The 10,973-nt window shown below is 42.7% G+C and overlaps 1 protein-coding gene across 2 annotated transcripts in view; it reads left to right on the top strand.

Annotated features, from left to right (window-relative positions):
• Positions 1 to 278: 278 nt before the first annotated feature.
• FKBP1B (FKBP prolyl isomerase 1B) overlaps positions 279 to 10,973 on the top strand; it is a 142,670-nt gene continuing 131,975 nt past the window's right edge. Inside the window, exons 1-2 of one of the 2 annotated variants that reach the window (XM_030198799.1) lie at positions 279 to 468; positions 6,035 to 6,082. Coding sequence is in view for 1 of the 2 variants with exons in the window: in XM_030198798.1 (XP_030054658.1) it covers positions 653 to 689; positions 6,035 to 6,082 (85 nt within the window). In the remaining variant the exon portion in view is untranslated. Of the gene's footprint in view, positions 469 to 540; positions 690 to 6,034; positions 6,083 to 10,973 lie in introns of those variants that run through there. The other variant, XM_030198798.1, reaches the window with a different exon arrangement.

The following is a 10,973-nucleotide window of genomic DNA, read 5'->3' as shown; positions in this document are numbered from 1 at the left end:
GACGTGTTCATGAAAGAGAGTTATAAGTGGATGGGGACAGAAAAGCCTGTGCACTCCTCTCTCCCATTACCCACACCCAATCCACGTCCATCCGAGAGGGATGGAGAGGAGACTTCCTTACGCCTTGTCGCCGCCCCTCCCCTCAAATAATAATGGGATGGGACTATTCCCGCTCAGCTATTTAGGCTGCTGTTGATTTTGAACAGTTTTAACGCTCTGCCAATCAACACCATTGAGAGTATGCTGACCTAAGGACCCTTGGCAAAGCCGAATTGTAGTGGGGAAAAAATGAAATCAACGATAAAGCATGCTGAAGAGGCAACAAACAGAAAGCAAGTAAAGATGACTGCACAGGAAATCACCGCATAGTTCCTTATATAAGAGCTCTACAGCCCATCTCCCACTACCACCAAGCGCGAGAGGCGCTCCCTCCCCAGCCCACACGACAACACCGAGGCAGAGGAGGAGGTACTGCCGTAATCGCTTTTTCCTCCACCCCATCGAAGGCGATTGGTTGGCGCTGGTTCTGGCTCCCGGCCTCTGCCATTGGGCGAGGGGGGGACTCGGAGATGTTCGCCTGGTGGCCGGAGGGGAAACATTCACAGAGTGGAGGCCGGTAGGGAGGAGAGCAAGCGGAACCGAAGCAATCAGCATGGGAGTGGAGATCGAGACCATATCTCCCGGAGACGGTGCGCTTTGCTGCCGGGGCCTTCCTGGGGGGGGGGGGGGGGGGGGGGTTGGGCTGGTGGTCTTTTTCGGGCGAAATAGCAGTCTTTGGTGTTCAATTGCAGCATGGCGATCAGGGGCTGCTGGGCTCTGTGTGCAGTGTTGTTTCTATGAATGGCCCTCGTAGACATGCCAAGAGAGGGGAGAGATCATTGCAGAGGGAAGCAAAGGACAGGGTGTGCAGGGTTCTTTAACTTCTGCATGGCACCGGCTCGGACTCGTTTTGATTCAGCCTGGCGGACAGTATGTGATCGAAGGACTCTGGCACACGTAGGCTGCGTGTGTGAGACTCCTTTGTGAGACTGTTCCAGTTTAGAAGGATGTCGTGTGTATGTATCGTGCGTATATTGATTTTATTTCTCTGACGTGTTAACTCGTTATACAGATAAATAGCACACGTATATCTGAATTATTCAAGCAAATGAGGCTCGTGGCTATGATGAGAGTACATTTCCGAAAATATCCGGTGGCAGGATTCTCCAAAGTGTGCACTTGCACGGGAAATATTTTTTCCAGCTTCGCCTTTCATAAATAAGAATGGAATGCATTCCGATTTCCTGCAAGCGTGTGCTGTGTACAGCACAGGCATTAAGCTCCCCCTCACTGCCCTGTCTCCCACTGTCATTATGGACGTGTGCTCGCGCGATCCTGAGTCCCCCCCCCCCCCCCCCCCCCCCCCCCCCCGTTGAGTCCCACTCCGTACCCGTTTAGAAAAGCTCTAAAATCTAGGTCTTTAAGTAGAGCGAGCGCAACTTTCCGACTCAGAAAAATCAAATCTTTAACAAATGAAAGCTCTTTGGGGACGGTAAATACGTGACCAAGGTTTAAAAACGTCAGACGGAACAAAGGCTATAGAGCCGGGAAACAGGAAGATCGCTGTTTTGGGAGGCTATGATTTTTCTCCCTATTGCAAGAAAATGTAAAAGATTTTTGCATGGCGATTTAGCTGACGCCTCTTTAGTAATTTATCAAAGCGAGTTACATTGAAGTACAGTAGGTATTTCCCTGTCTTCTGGGAATTACAATCGAGATGTGCTTTTTCAAAGATCTATTTAAAGATCATCTCTGGATGGACCCCTCTGAGTTGATATAAAGTACCTTTTTTTTTTTTTTTTTTAATCTCTGGCACGCCGTGGTTGATCCCTGATGACCTCGGCGAGTTGGCTTGAGTTAGACAGAGGTGACCCTTCCCTGACCTGGCGCAGATGCTTAGTTGGACTTGGCTCGGAGACCAGACCACATCACAGGCTCTTTGTTGTTGGGTTTTTTTTTTTTCTTTTTGTAAGCACAGTAGCTTTGAATGGTGGATGTTGTGAGGAAGATCGCTAGCAAAGTGTTTTTGTCGCCGGTCTTGGGGTTTGCCAGCGATCAGTGCCGCCCTGCAGTGCAGTCCCCTGGCTCTAGGAACCCGATCCAGAGTGGGAGACGGAACCGAGTCTGGGGTGGTTGGCCTGAGTGGGTTGATTAAAAACATATTCTCGGTATTTTGATGTGACTCGGATAGGCTGAGGTATGCTGACTTCACGTCCCCCTCCCCCCCCAATGAATGAAATACGACCTAAGAAAAAGGAGCATCAGAAAGTCAATGACATTGTTGGTTTGTGCAGTATATTAATAGAAAAAGCTTGTTCTTACGCGTTGAATTCTTTAGAACAGATTTAAGGTCGGATGGGTGCCGTTTGAAATGAACTGCCATGGTTTTCGCTTAAAATAGAGAGAGGTAAAACTTATTTAGTAGCTGCAATGTTTCTAAACATATCCTTAGTCGGCCAAACTTTAAATATAGTTCGGGCTGCAGCCGTCTTGTCGGTGTTTCGTGTTTCCCGTCTCCTGTACATCTGCTGTTTTAAATGAGGTTTGGGCGGCCCCAACAAGTCAGTAACCTCATCTTGAAATCTAGTAGACCTAAACTGAAGACATCTAGAGCAAAGTTTCTGTATGCCCCTTCTTTTTAGCAGGATTTAACTGAGCACTTTGTAAGAGGAGGGTCCATTTGATCTTTCTAAATTTGGAATGACCAGAAGCCTCTAGAGATGAGAGTTGTTTTTGAACACCTGTTCAGTTGACAGTGACACACAGGACCAGGGCCTGCTCAACCTGTGGACCAGGTAGGGCACTGGTGACATAAGATGCCAAAATCCCAGTCTAGTTTACCTTTGAATTTCTAAAGGAATAAATTTCAGCCGGGGATTTGGTGTCCTTTATCACCAGCACCCTGAGCCAGTGCTTCACCTGGTCCAGCAGCCAGCCCTGCTTATGACACTTATACGAAAAGATCCATACATTAAAGATCCAATCAGAGGCCTTGCTTTGATTGACCTGCTTTTCTGTACTTAAAAACCTGTGTGGGATTCTTACCTATTTCAAACATTTATCACTGGTCTCTTGGTTTAGAAACCACCCCGAGTGGTGAGTAGATGTGTAGAATAGTGAGAAATTGAGAAATATGGTGTTTGTTGGATAGCAAATCAAAAACTGAAATAATGTAATTATAATGCTACCACTAGATGTTCTGAACAGTTTCCTCCCATTTGCCACAAAATTACTAAGCTTTTCCCCCATGGACACACTTTAAGTATTTATCCCATCCTTACAGCAAAGCCCAGGGGGTAGATTACAATTAAACCGTCACAATAATAATCACATACACATAATACCCAGCAGAACATATATATCAATCTCTCCAGAGACCCATTGGGATGCATAACTATTTCTTTAAAATTCCAGGACCCTGCAGCATCCTAAACAGGTGAGTTTTTCAGTGTTTTCCTAAACAAGTTTTCCTAAACACTGCGCCTATTGGAGCTTTTTCTATACATCTGAGTCACAAGTGAAAATGCACTCTGTAGAATGTGCTGCTCTTACCTCAGGAGCCTCAAATTCTCATACTGTGAACACAAGTCATATCTATGGGACTGGGATACTAGTTTTCCTCTCCTGTAGCTTAAAAGTCAGTGCCAATGCTTTAAACTCAGCCCTCGAGCTAATGGACAGGCAGTGTAAATCTCTTAATACAGAGCATCCGTGCTCTTGAAAACGCTTCTGTTCTAGCACCCTCGTGGCAGAACCTTGCACCAGCAGGGGATGCTTATAGATCTCAATGGTAACCTTAAATAAGCTGTATTGCAGTTATATCACTCAGCGCTCAAAATTTCATTCAGTGTTTGCACAGTCTTTACCTAAGAAGATCCCACACAACCTCAGTTGGTGTAAGTCGTGATAGCAAACTTTTACCACCAGTGCAGTTTGTGGCTTTGTAGGCAGAGCACTGGCTGATTCCTCTCCCAAACTACGGACTAGATTATGTGCCACCATCTCTACCCTCTGCCATTTAATCACTGGCTTTTGTAACTATATTAATGGCTTCCATACCTACAAAACCTCTGTTTCTCTGAAGGTTTACCTGCGGTCTTCATATTCTACGATCATTCAGTCTATCCAGATATCTTTCTTGTTCTCACCATGAAGGTGTCTCTGTAGCTAGATGTCGGCACCCCGACATAATAGCCCTGACAAAAAAGCCACGACAAAACAGCCTAGTAACAAAATAGTCCTTGACAAAATGGCCCCTCCCACAAAATAACTCTTGACAAAATAGCCCCCTTAACAAAATATCCCCTAGAAAAAAATGCAGTGCCATATTCTGGTCAGCCTGATCGGGCCCTTTTGTCAGGGGGCTAATTTGTCAAGGGCTATATTGTGGGCAGGCTGTTTTGCCAGTGGCTGTTATGTCGGGCTATTATGTCGGGAGCTTTTTTTGTCGGGGCTATTTTGGCTGGATACTTTAGATGTTATCTGTAAAAGTTTGAAACTTCCTGACAAACGTGAGGTAATATCTTGAATGGCTACCAACTGTTAACAGCTGATCTACTCTGTAGAAACGAGTTACCAAGGGAACAAATGCAAACTGAAATCTAAAACTATTAAGACTGAGTCCATCCCCCTATCTAATGATAATCTCAAGTCATCCAAAATGGGTTGTCAGCTCTGTAACACCTGAAACTTGGTTGGCAGCCATGTAAAACCTCAAACGCCTTGCAATTGGGATGAGAGCCCTCTTCTCAGTCAACTTTAGCAGAGATCATATTCAACACCAGCTGATTAATTCTCTGGCTCCTTAGGGGGGAATTCGGTAAAGGTCACCCAGATTTAGGTATCGGGATGATGTTTGCTAAGCGCGATTCTATCTGGGCTATTATGCATGGAATGGCTTTTATGGAATACCAGCTTAGTGTGGATTTTGGACCTAACTTGGGATGTGAGCATTTTCGTCTACCAAAAGCTGGTGTAAATTCTCATGCCCATCTAATGGTGTTAGGTGCGGAAATGCATTTATTCTGTAACCTCTTGTCTAATTTCCAGACATCCCTGGTTCACCCATGCCCCTCCCATAGCCACACCCGCTTCGGAGTTGTGCACGATGGAAATTAGTCATGGGGTTTATAGAATAAGGCATTTCTATGCATAACTACTAACTGGTTCTAATGCTTGTCAAGGTCAATTGTTTTTTCAATAGCGGTTTAAGACGGAGGGGACCCCTCCGACGACAATAATTTATTAACAATGGTTATAATATCCCCCATACAAAATTGGCAGTTTGCCACAATGGACTCCAAGAGACATGAGTCTAACAGGGATGTCAATATAATAATTTAAATTTGATCATCACATCATTTTAAGGGAGGGAAAAAACCCACAGACAAAAATACCTTCATATAACATTTCTTTTGTCTCTAAAGTGGTTCACATTTCTTTCATTGGTCTTAAAAACTCCCAAGTAGTTTTTTTGTGATGTGATGCAAAAAGTGACATATATATTTATAACATTTAAACAGCTTTTTTGTAACTTTTTGTGATCTATACAAATCAATTTCACATTTGTAAAAATCACCAAAGAATTTGCTATGAGCTAGCTAGGCATTTATCTTCTTTCAAAATTGACATTTTGCCACAGTCGACCCCTAGAGACATGGGTCTAACAGTGATGCCATCAGCCATATTGCCACAGGAATAAACTCCACTCCCTAAAGTGATGAAAGTAGTTGCAGAACCCTAGAACACAAAAGTCTTTCCCATTTTTCCATTCCAAAATCCCTTTTCTAACTGTCTTTCTAAGCCCTGGATCTTCTCATGAAAGCATTTAGCCATAATATCACAACCAAGCTCACATATTTTGAATAAGGCCTGTGGAGGCAGATGTACCAGTGAAACATTTTTTCCATAGGTATAGATTGGGGAGGGGGGTAATACTTTCTGAAATCATTCTGGAAAATGAATTTTAATGTTCTTGAACTGTGTTTTTAAACAGGAAGAACATTTCCAAAGAAGGGTCAGACCTGTGTTGTACATTATACAGGTAAGGTGCTCTGGAATGTATTTTTTAAACATTTTGTTACAATGCATGCTCATCTTTATTTGATAAGCATATTTTGAGCCACACTTGAGGGCCCTGTTTACTAAGGTGTGTTAGCGTTTTTAGCTAAAAATTAGCATGCGCTAACCATGTGGACGCCCATAGGAATGTTACGGGCATCTACATGGTTAGTATGCTAAAAATTGTGACTAGGGTCCTGAATCTTTAGCTTGTGCAAGTAAGTATTCTGTCCCATAAGTCATCTGTCTATGACTTTTTTAAAGTCCTGTTTTGTACAGTTTCAATTTTGTTCGAACCGAGAGAGTTTTTATACAATACGTATATTTTTCACCAGTTTGCTTATTTTGTGCGGTCTTGGGTAGAAGCAAAGCAGCAGTGAGCCAAACTAGAATATTCCAGGCTTGCGTGAGTTAACCATTAACTCTGCTCCACAGGCTGCCAAATGGGAAATGAGCATAGCTTTTCCTGTGCTGCAGTCTCTGTGTGTTGTGTTAGGCATTGTTTGGGAACTGGTGTTCAGCAGCAGAGGTAAAAAAAAAAAAAAAAAAAAGCCTGAAGAGAGATGAGGCAAGTGGAAAAATGTTATCCATTAACTCCTCCTTTCATAGACTCTAATGGCTTTTTTTTCCTCTCTATGAAAAAGATAATATTGATCAATTTATCTTTTCCAGTACTTTCAGTACCCATGGCAATAGTTAAGCACATGGGAAGCAGAGCTTCTTAATATTGCTACAGCACTGTACTAGTACTAAGAGACTCCTTGGTCAGAATTTACGGGGAGGAGATTGTCAAACAGATTTACAGCTGTTTTACCTATCACTTTGATTAGTGATGGATGAGGAGTATAACAGGTCATTGTAGGCACAGATTAACATTCAGAAGTTTGAATGTAATAGCTTTGAGGGATTTTGTTTAGTTTGTAAACGTTCCAAACTTAAAATGTGATGTGTGGACAAGGACAGAGATGAAAGGTGGGACCAGCCGGGTGTCTGTTACTTCCATGCTCCTGCCCTTCCTCACTTCCTGCCGATTCCTGTTTGGCAGAGATTCTGGGATGTTCGTTTGTCTTACGGATCATGTGGGATAACGTGGAAGCTGTGGCTGGCTTTATATCCCCTGATTCTCGGTTATCAGGCTTTGACTAGGCTTGAAAACACAGGAGTAGAAAGTAAGTGAGCCAGACCAGAGGCTCTTCCAAAAAGCCATAGCTCGTTAATTCCATTGTTGAAGTAGATAGTGAAGGCAAATTCTTGGAATGAACAGAAAGGTGTGGATCAGTCAACACTGGAACGTTGTAGGGATTGGCTTCATTTTTTACATCCGGGGATGCATTTGGAATTTTTCATTTTGGGAATTGCATCCCAGTCCTTTAGATATGAGTCGGTTTTGTTTTAATCTCCAAAATATAATGGAAAGGAATAAGTGAAAGCTTTTTGCTTTTTTTTGGGGGGGGGGGGGGGGGGAGGGGTAGGTGGATGGGGTATCTGATAGCTTGCAGGGGTGTATGGAATGCTTGCTTGTTTCACACTGCATGACTGAGGCTTATAAATAGATTTTGTTTTGCAGAGTTTTAATGACCATTGATGCTAGAACAGTTTGAGATTTGAGACTTGTCCCTTTCGTTAGACCAATGCTCACAAATCTTTCTGTGGTCGTGACCCCAATTCACACAGCCACAGAAAGTGCGTGTGATGCCCCATCAGCACAGACTAATGACTTCTTATGGAGCCCCCCCCCCCCCCAGTTTTGGGTCACAACTTGGTTTGGGAAGCTCAGTGTTGGATGTATTGGGGGTAATTTTTAAGCTTTTTTTCTCACGTGCCAAGCTTGTTTTGCAAGTGGAAAGGCCTTTTATAAAATTGAGTGGCAGTATATGCATATCTGTGTACATGCTCTGATGTGACCACACTGGGGGAGGGGGGGAGGAGAGAATATGCAGTGCATTCATTTAATTATTTTCAATCCTTTGGTGTGTGTTTCCAAATATTTGGATGTGTGTATTTTGTTTTGTTTCTATGTGTCTGTATTGTATCTATATGACCGGGAGTGTGGAGAAGAGGCAGTGTGGAAGGAGCATTTTTCTCTGCTTTGTTTTTGGTGTGTTAAAGTTTGTGTTGCAGAAGTGAAACTGCTTCTCCTGTAGAAATGCATTGGGACATTTTTGAGGGAAACTTATTTCTTTGGAACGCCTGGTCTGATCTGCTCCATTTTGGAACTCAATGTATCTTTTCATTGCCCCTCCCCCCCACACCCTGGTTTAGGTCCTGTTCAATTAAACTTTTAGTTATTTTGTCCACAGATATAGACATTCGTGACCCTTTATTTTTTAATTTCGTTGCAACATCTGTTGGGTTGGAAAGATTAAAAATTAAGATTGACTTAAGAAACCAAAGTATTAATTGCACATCTTCATACAGTACCCCTTGATTCAATATTTGATGGAAACCCCTTTTGCAGCAATAATATCTGAGTCCTACAAGGTAAGTTTTCAACCTGGGGGAATCCTGTGTAGAAATGTTGACTATTTGGCAAAATTCTCTGTACTTTATAATTTTGTGTGTGTGTAAAATTCCCCAACAAAAAGGTCTGACTCATGCGCTTGATCCCCTTCCTAGGTTTCATCTTTGCCCCCTCTCCAGTGTGAAAACTCCTCAGCTTTCTTTCTCCCTCTCCCCTTTCCCCAGCAGGATTCCCTATTTATTTCTCTATCTCTTTTTCTTAGTACCCCACCTTTGGCACACACATCCCCCACCGCTTTCTCTCGGGGCCCCTTTTACTAAGCTGCGGTAAGTCCAATGCGGGCTTACCACTCGCTAAACGGGAAGTACCACCAGGCTACCACAGCAGCCCAGCAGTACTTCCCACCCCTGGTGCGCCGTCATATCCGGTGCTACAAAAATATATTTATTTTTGTAGTGCCAAAGTGTACCTGGCGGTAATCGGGCAGTGCTCCTCATTCACAAGTACCCAGCGCATCCCTCCAAAAATAGATCAGGTTTTCCATAACTCACTTCCAGGGATAAGCAATGGCTTTCTCAGTTCTCAAATCTTCTTGTATGATTTTATGGATATTTTGTGCAGGAACGTTTGAATCCCATTGTTTTAGTTGCCTTGGCCACGTTGTCTGGCAATAGGCTCTACAGCTTTTAATTACGTGCTGTATGATAGAAATCTTTATACAGTTTGCTTTTAATCTGCTGGTCATTAGTTTCATGGAGTGTCCTCTTGTTTTTTGTTTGAAAGGTTGATCAACTGACTGTTCACCCCACTCATGATTTTATAAACTTCTATCATATCCCTTCTCAGCCATCTTTTTCTCCAAGCTGAAGAGCCCTAACTCATTTAGCCTCTCTTTATAAGAGAGCTGGTCTATCCCCGTATTAATTTTTGTACTTTTTTTTTTTTTTAAGTTCTGCTGTATCCTTTTTGAGGTGGAGCGACCAGAACTGCAGACAATAGTTTAGATGCTGTGATTTCTTTAGAATTCTCTCCTTGGAGCTCACTTCCCATTCGATGTAGTTCCACAGCATCGATAACAATCGCAGGAACTGGGGAAGGAGGTGCATCCGCTTCAGTTTCTGCCCAGCAAAACACCCAAACTTCCACAGTAGGCAGCAAGAGTGCTCTTGCGCGCTCTCTCTCTCGAACTCTTGTGTACAGGGTTAAAATATAGTTTGTTTAGTGTAGAAAAGCCTGCAACCTCAAAGCACATGGGTCAGAGTATTCTGCCATACAATTCAATGTTTGTAGTGCATTTTAGATAAATTAGTCTGCATTTTTATCAGTTAATAGGCTGATATTGTAGAATTGTAAATACAAAATGGTTAAATATTGAAGGCTTTTCTCTGCCCTTCAATTTATTTTTACTTTTTTATTAATGTTTGCTCTTTTTTCTAACCAGCCTTTCACAACAATTTGTTTTGTCATTGAAGATTTCCTGCCTGGCTTTTTGAGCAATAGAGATTTTAGGGACGTTGTAGCTGGGATCTGAAACAGGATTTCAATTGAACATTACAGGCGAGCTCTGTCTAATCCCATCACACAAGCCTTGAACAGTTATGATTTTTATAATTCATTTTATTAACATATTAAAAAGAAACAATATTTTGTACAACTGTTTTATGAATCACAAACAGTACAGAACAAGGATCAACAAAACCACTGTCTCCCCCTCCTCCCTCACAAATATCACCTCCACTATTGGGAAAACTGAACAAGCCAAATTATTACAGAATACTACATAGAAAATTCTTGCTAACAGAATACCTTGGTCACAGACACACACACACACAGAACACAAAAGCCAAATACATAATAGCTGACCAAAAATGATAAACATATATTAAACCAACCCCCCCCCCCCCCCAGGAAGCCACAATGAAGAAATAAAAAGAGATGCACAGTATAGGAGGAAATGCAAAATATAAAGATCACACATGCCAAGGATGCTGTTAGGGGAGTGCAGCTAGGACAACTGCCCCCTGGCCAGAGAGAGCCCTAATCCTGCTGGAAGCTGAAGAAGGCACGGCCCGGTAGTGGGCTTTGGGGTCCCCAACCCATATCTAATAGCCTCTCTGGCAGGATACACATTTCAAATATGACATATTCTAAACACAAAATAGAAAATTCATTTTTTTCTACCTTTTGTTGTCTGGTCATTTTATTTTTCAAATCATGTTGGTCCCAGGCTCTGGTTTCTGTTTCCCTCTGTCTTCCCTTAACTTGCTCACCAGGGCCTCCTTTCCATTTGACATTTCTTCTTTCTCTATGTTTACCATCCATCTTCTGTCTCTGTGTATCTATCTTTTGCCATGCTCAGCACTTCCCTTCTGTGTCCCCTATATTTCCCTGTCCAGTATATCCCTTGTGTCCA

The sequence above is a fragment of the Microcaecilia unicolor genome, chromosome 3 (genome assembly GCF_901765095.1).
Source record: "Microcaecilia unicolor chromosome 3, aMicUni1.1, whole genome shotgun sequence".
In the NCBI taxonomy this organism is placed as follows: Eukaryota; Metazoa; Chordata; class Amphibia; order Gymnophiona; family Siphonopidae; genus Microcaecilia; species Microcaecilia unicolor.
Note: the sequence above shows the minus strand (reverse complement) of the source record. Positions and strands in the feature narration are given on the sequence as shown.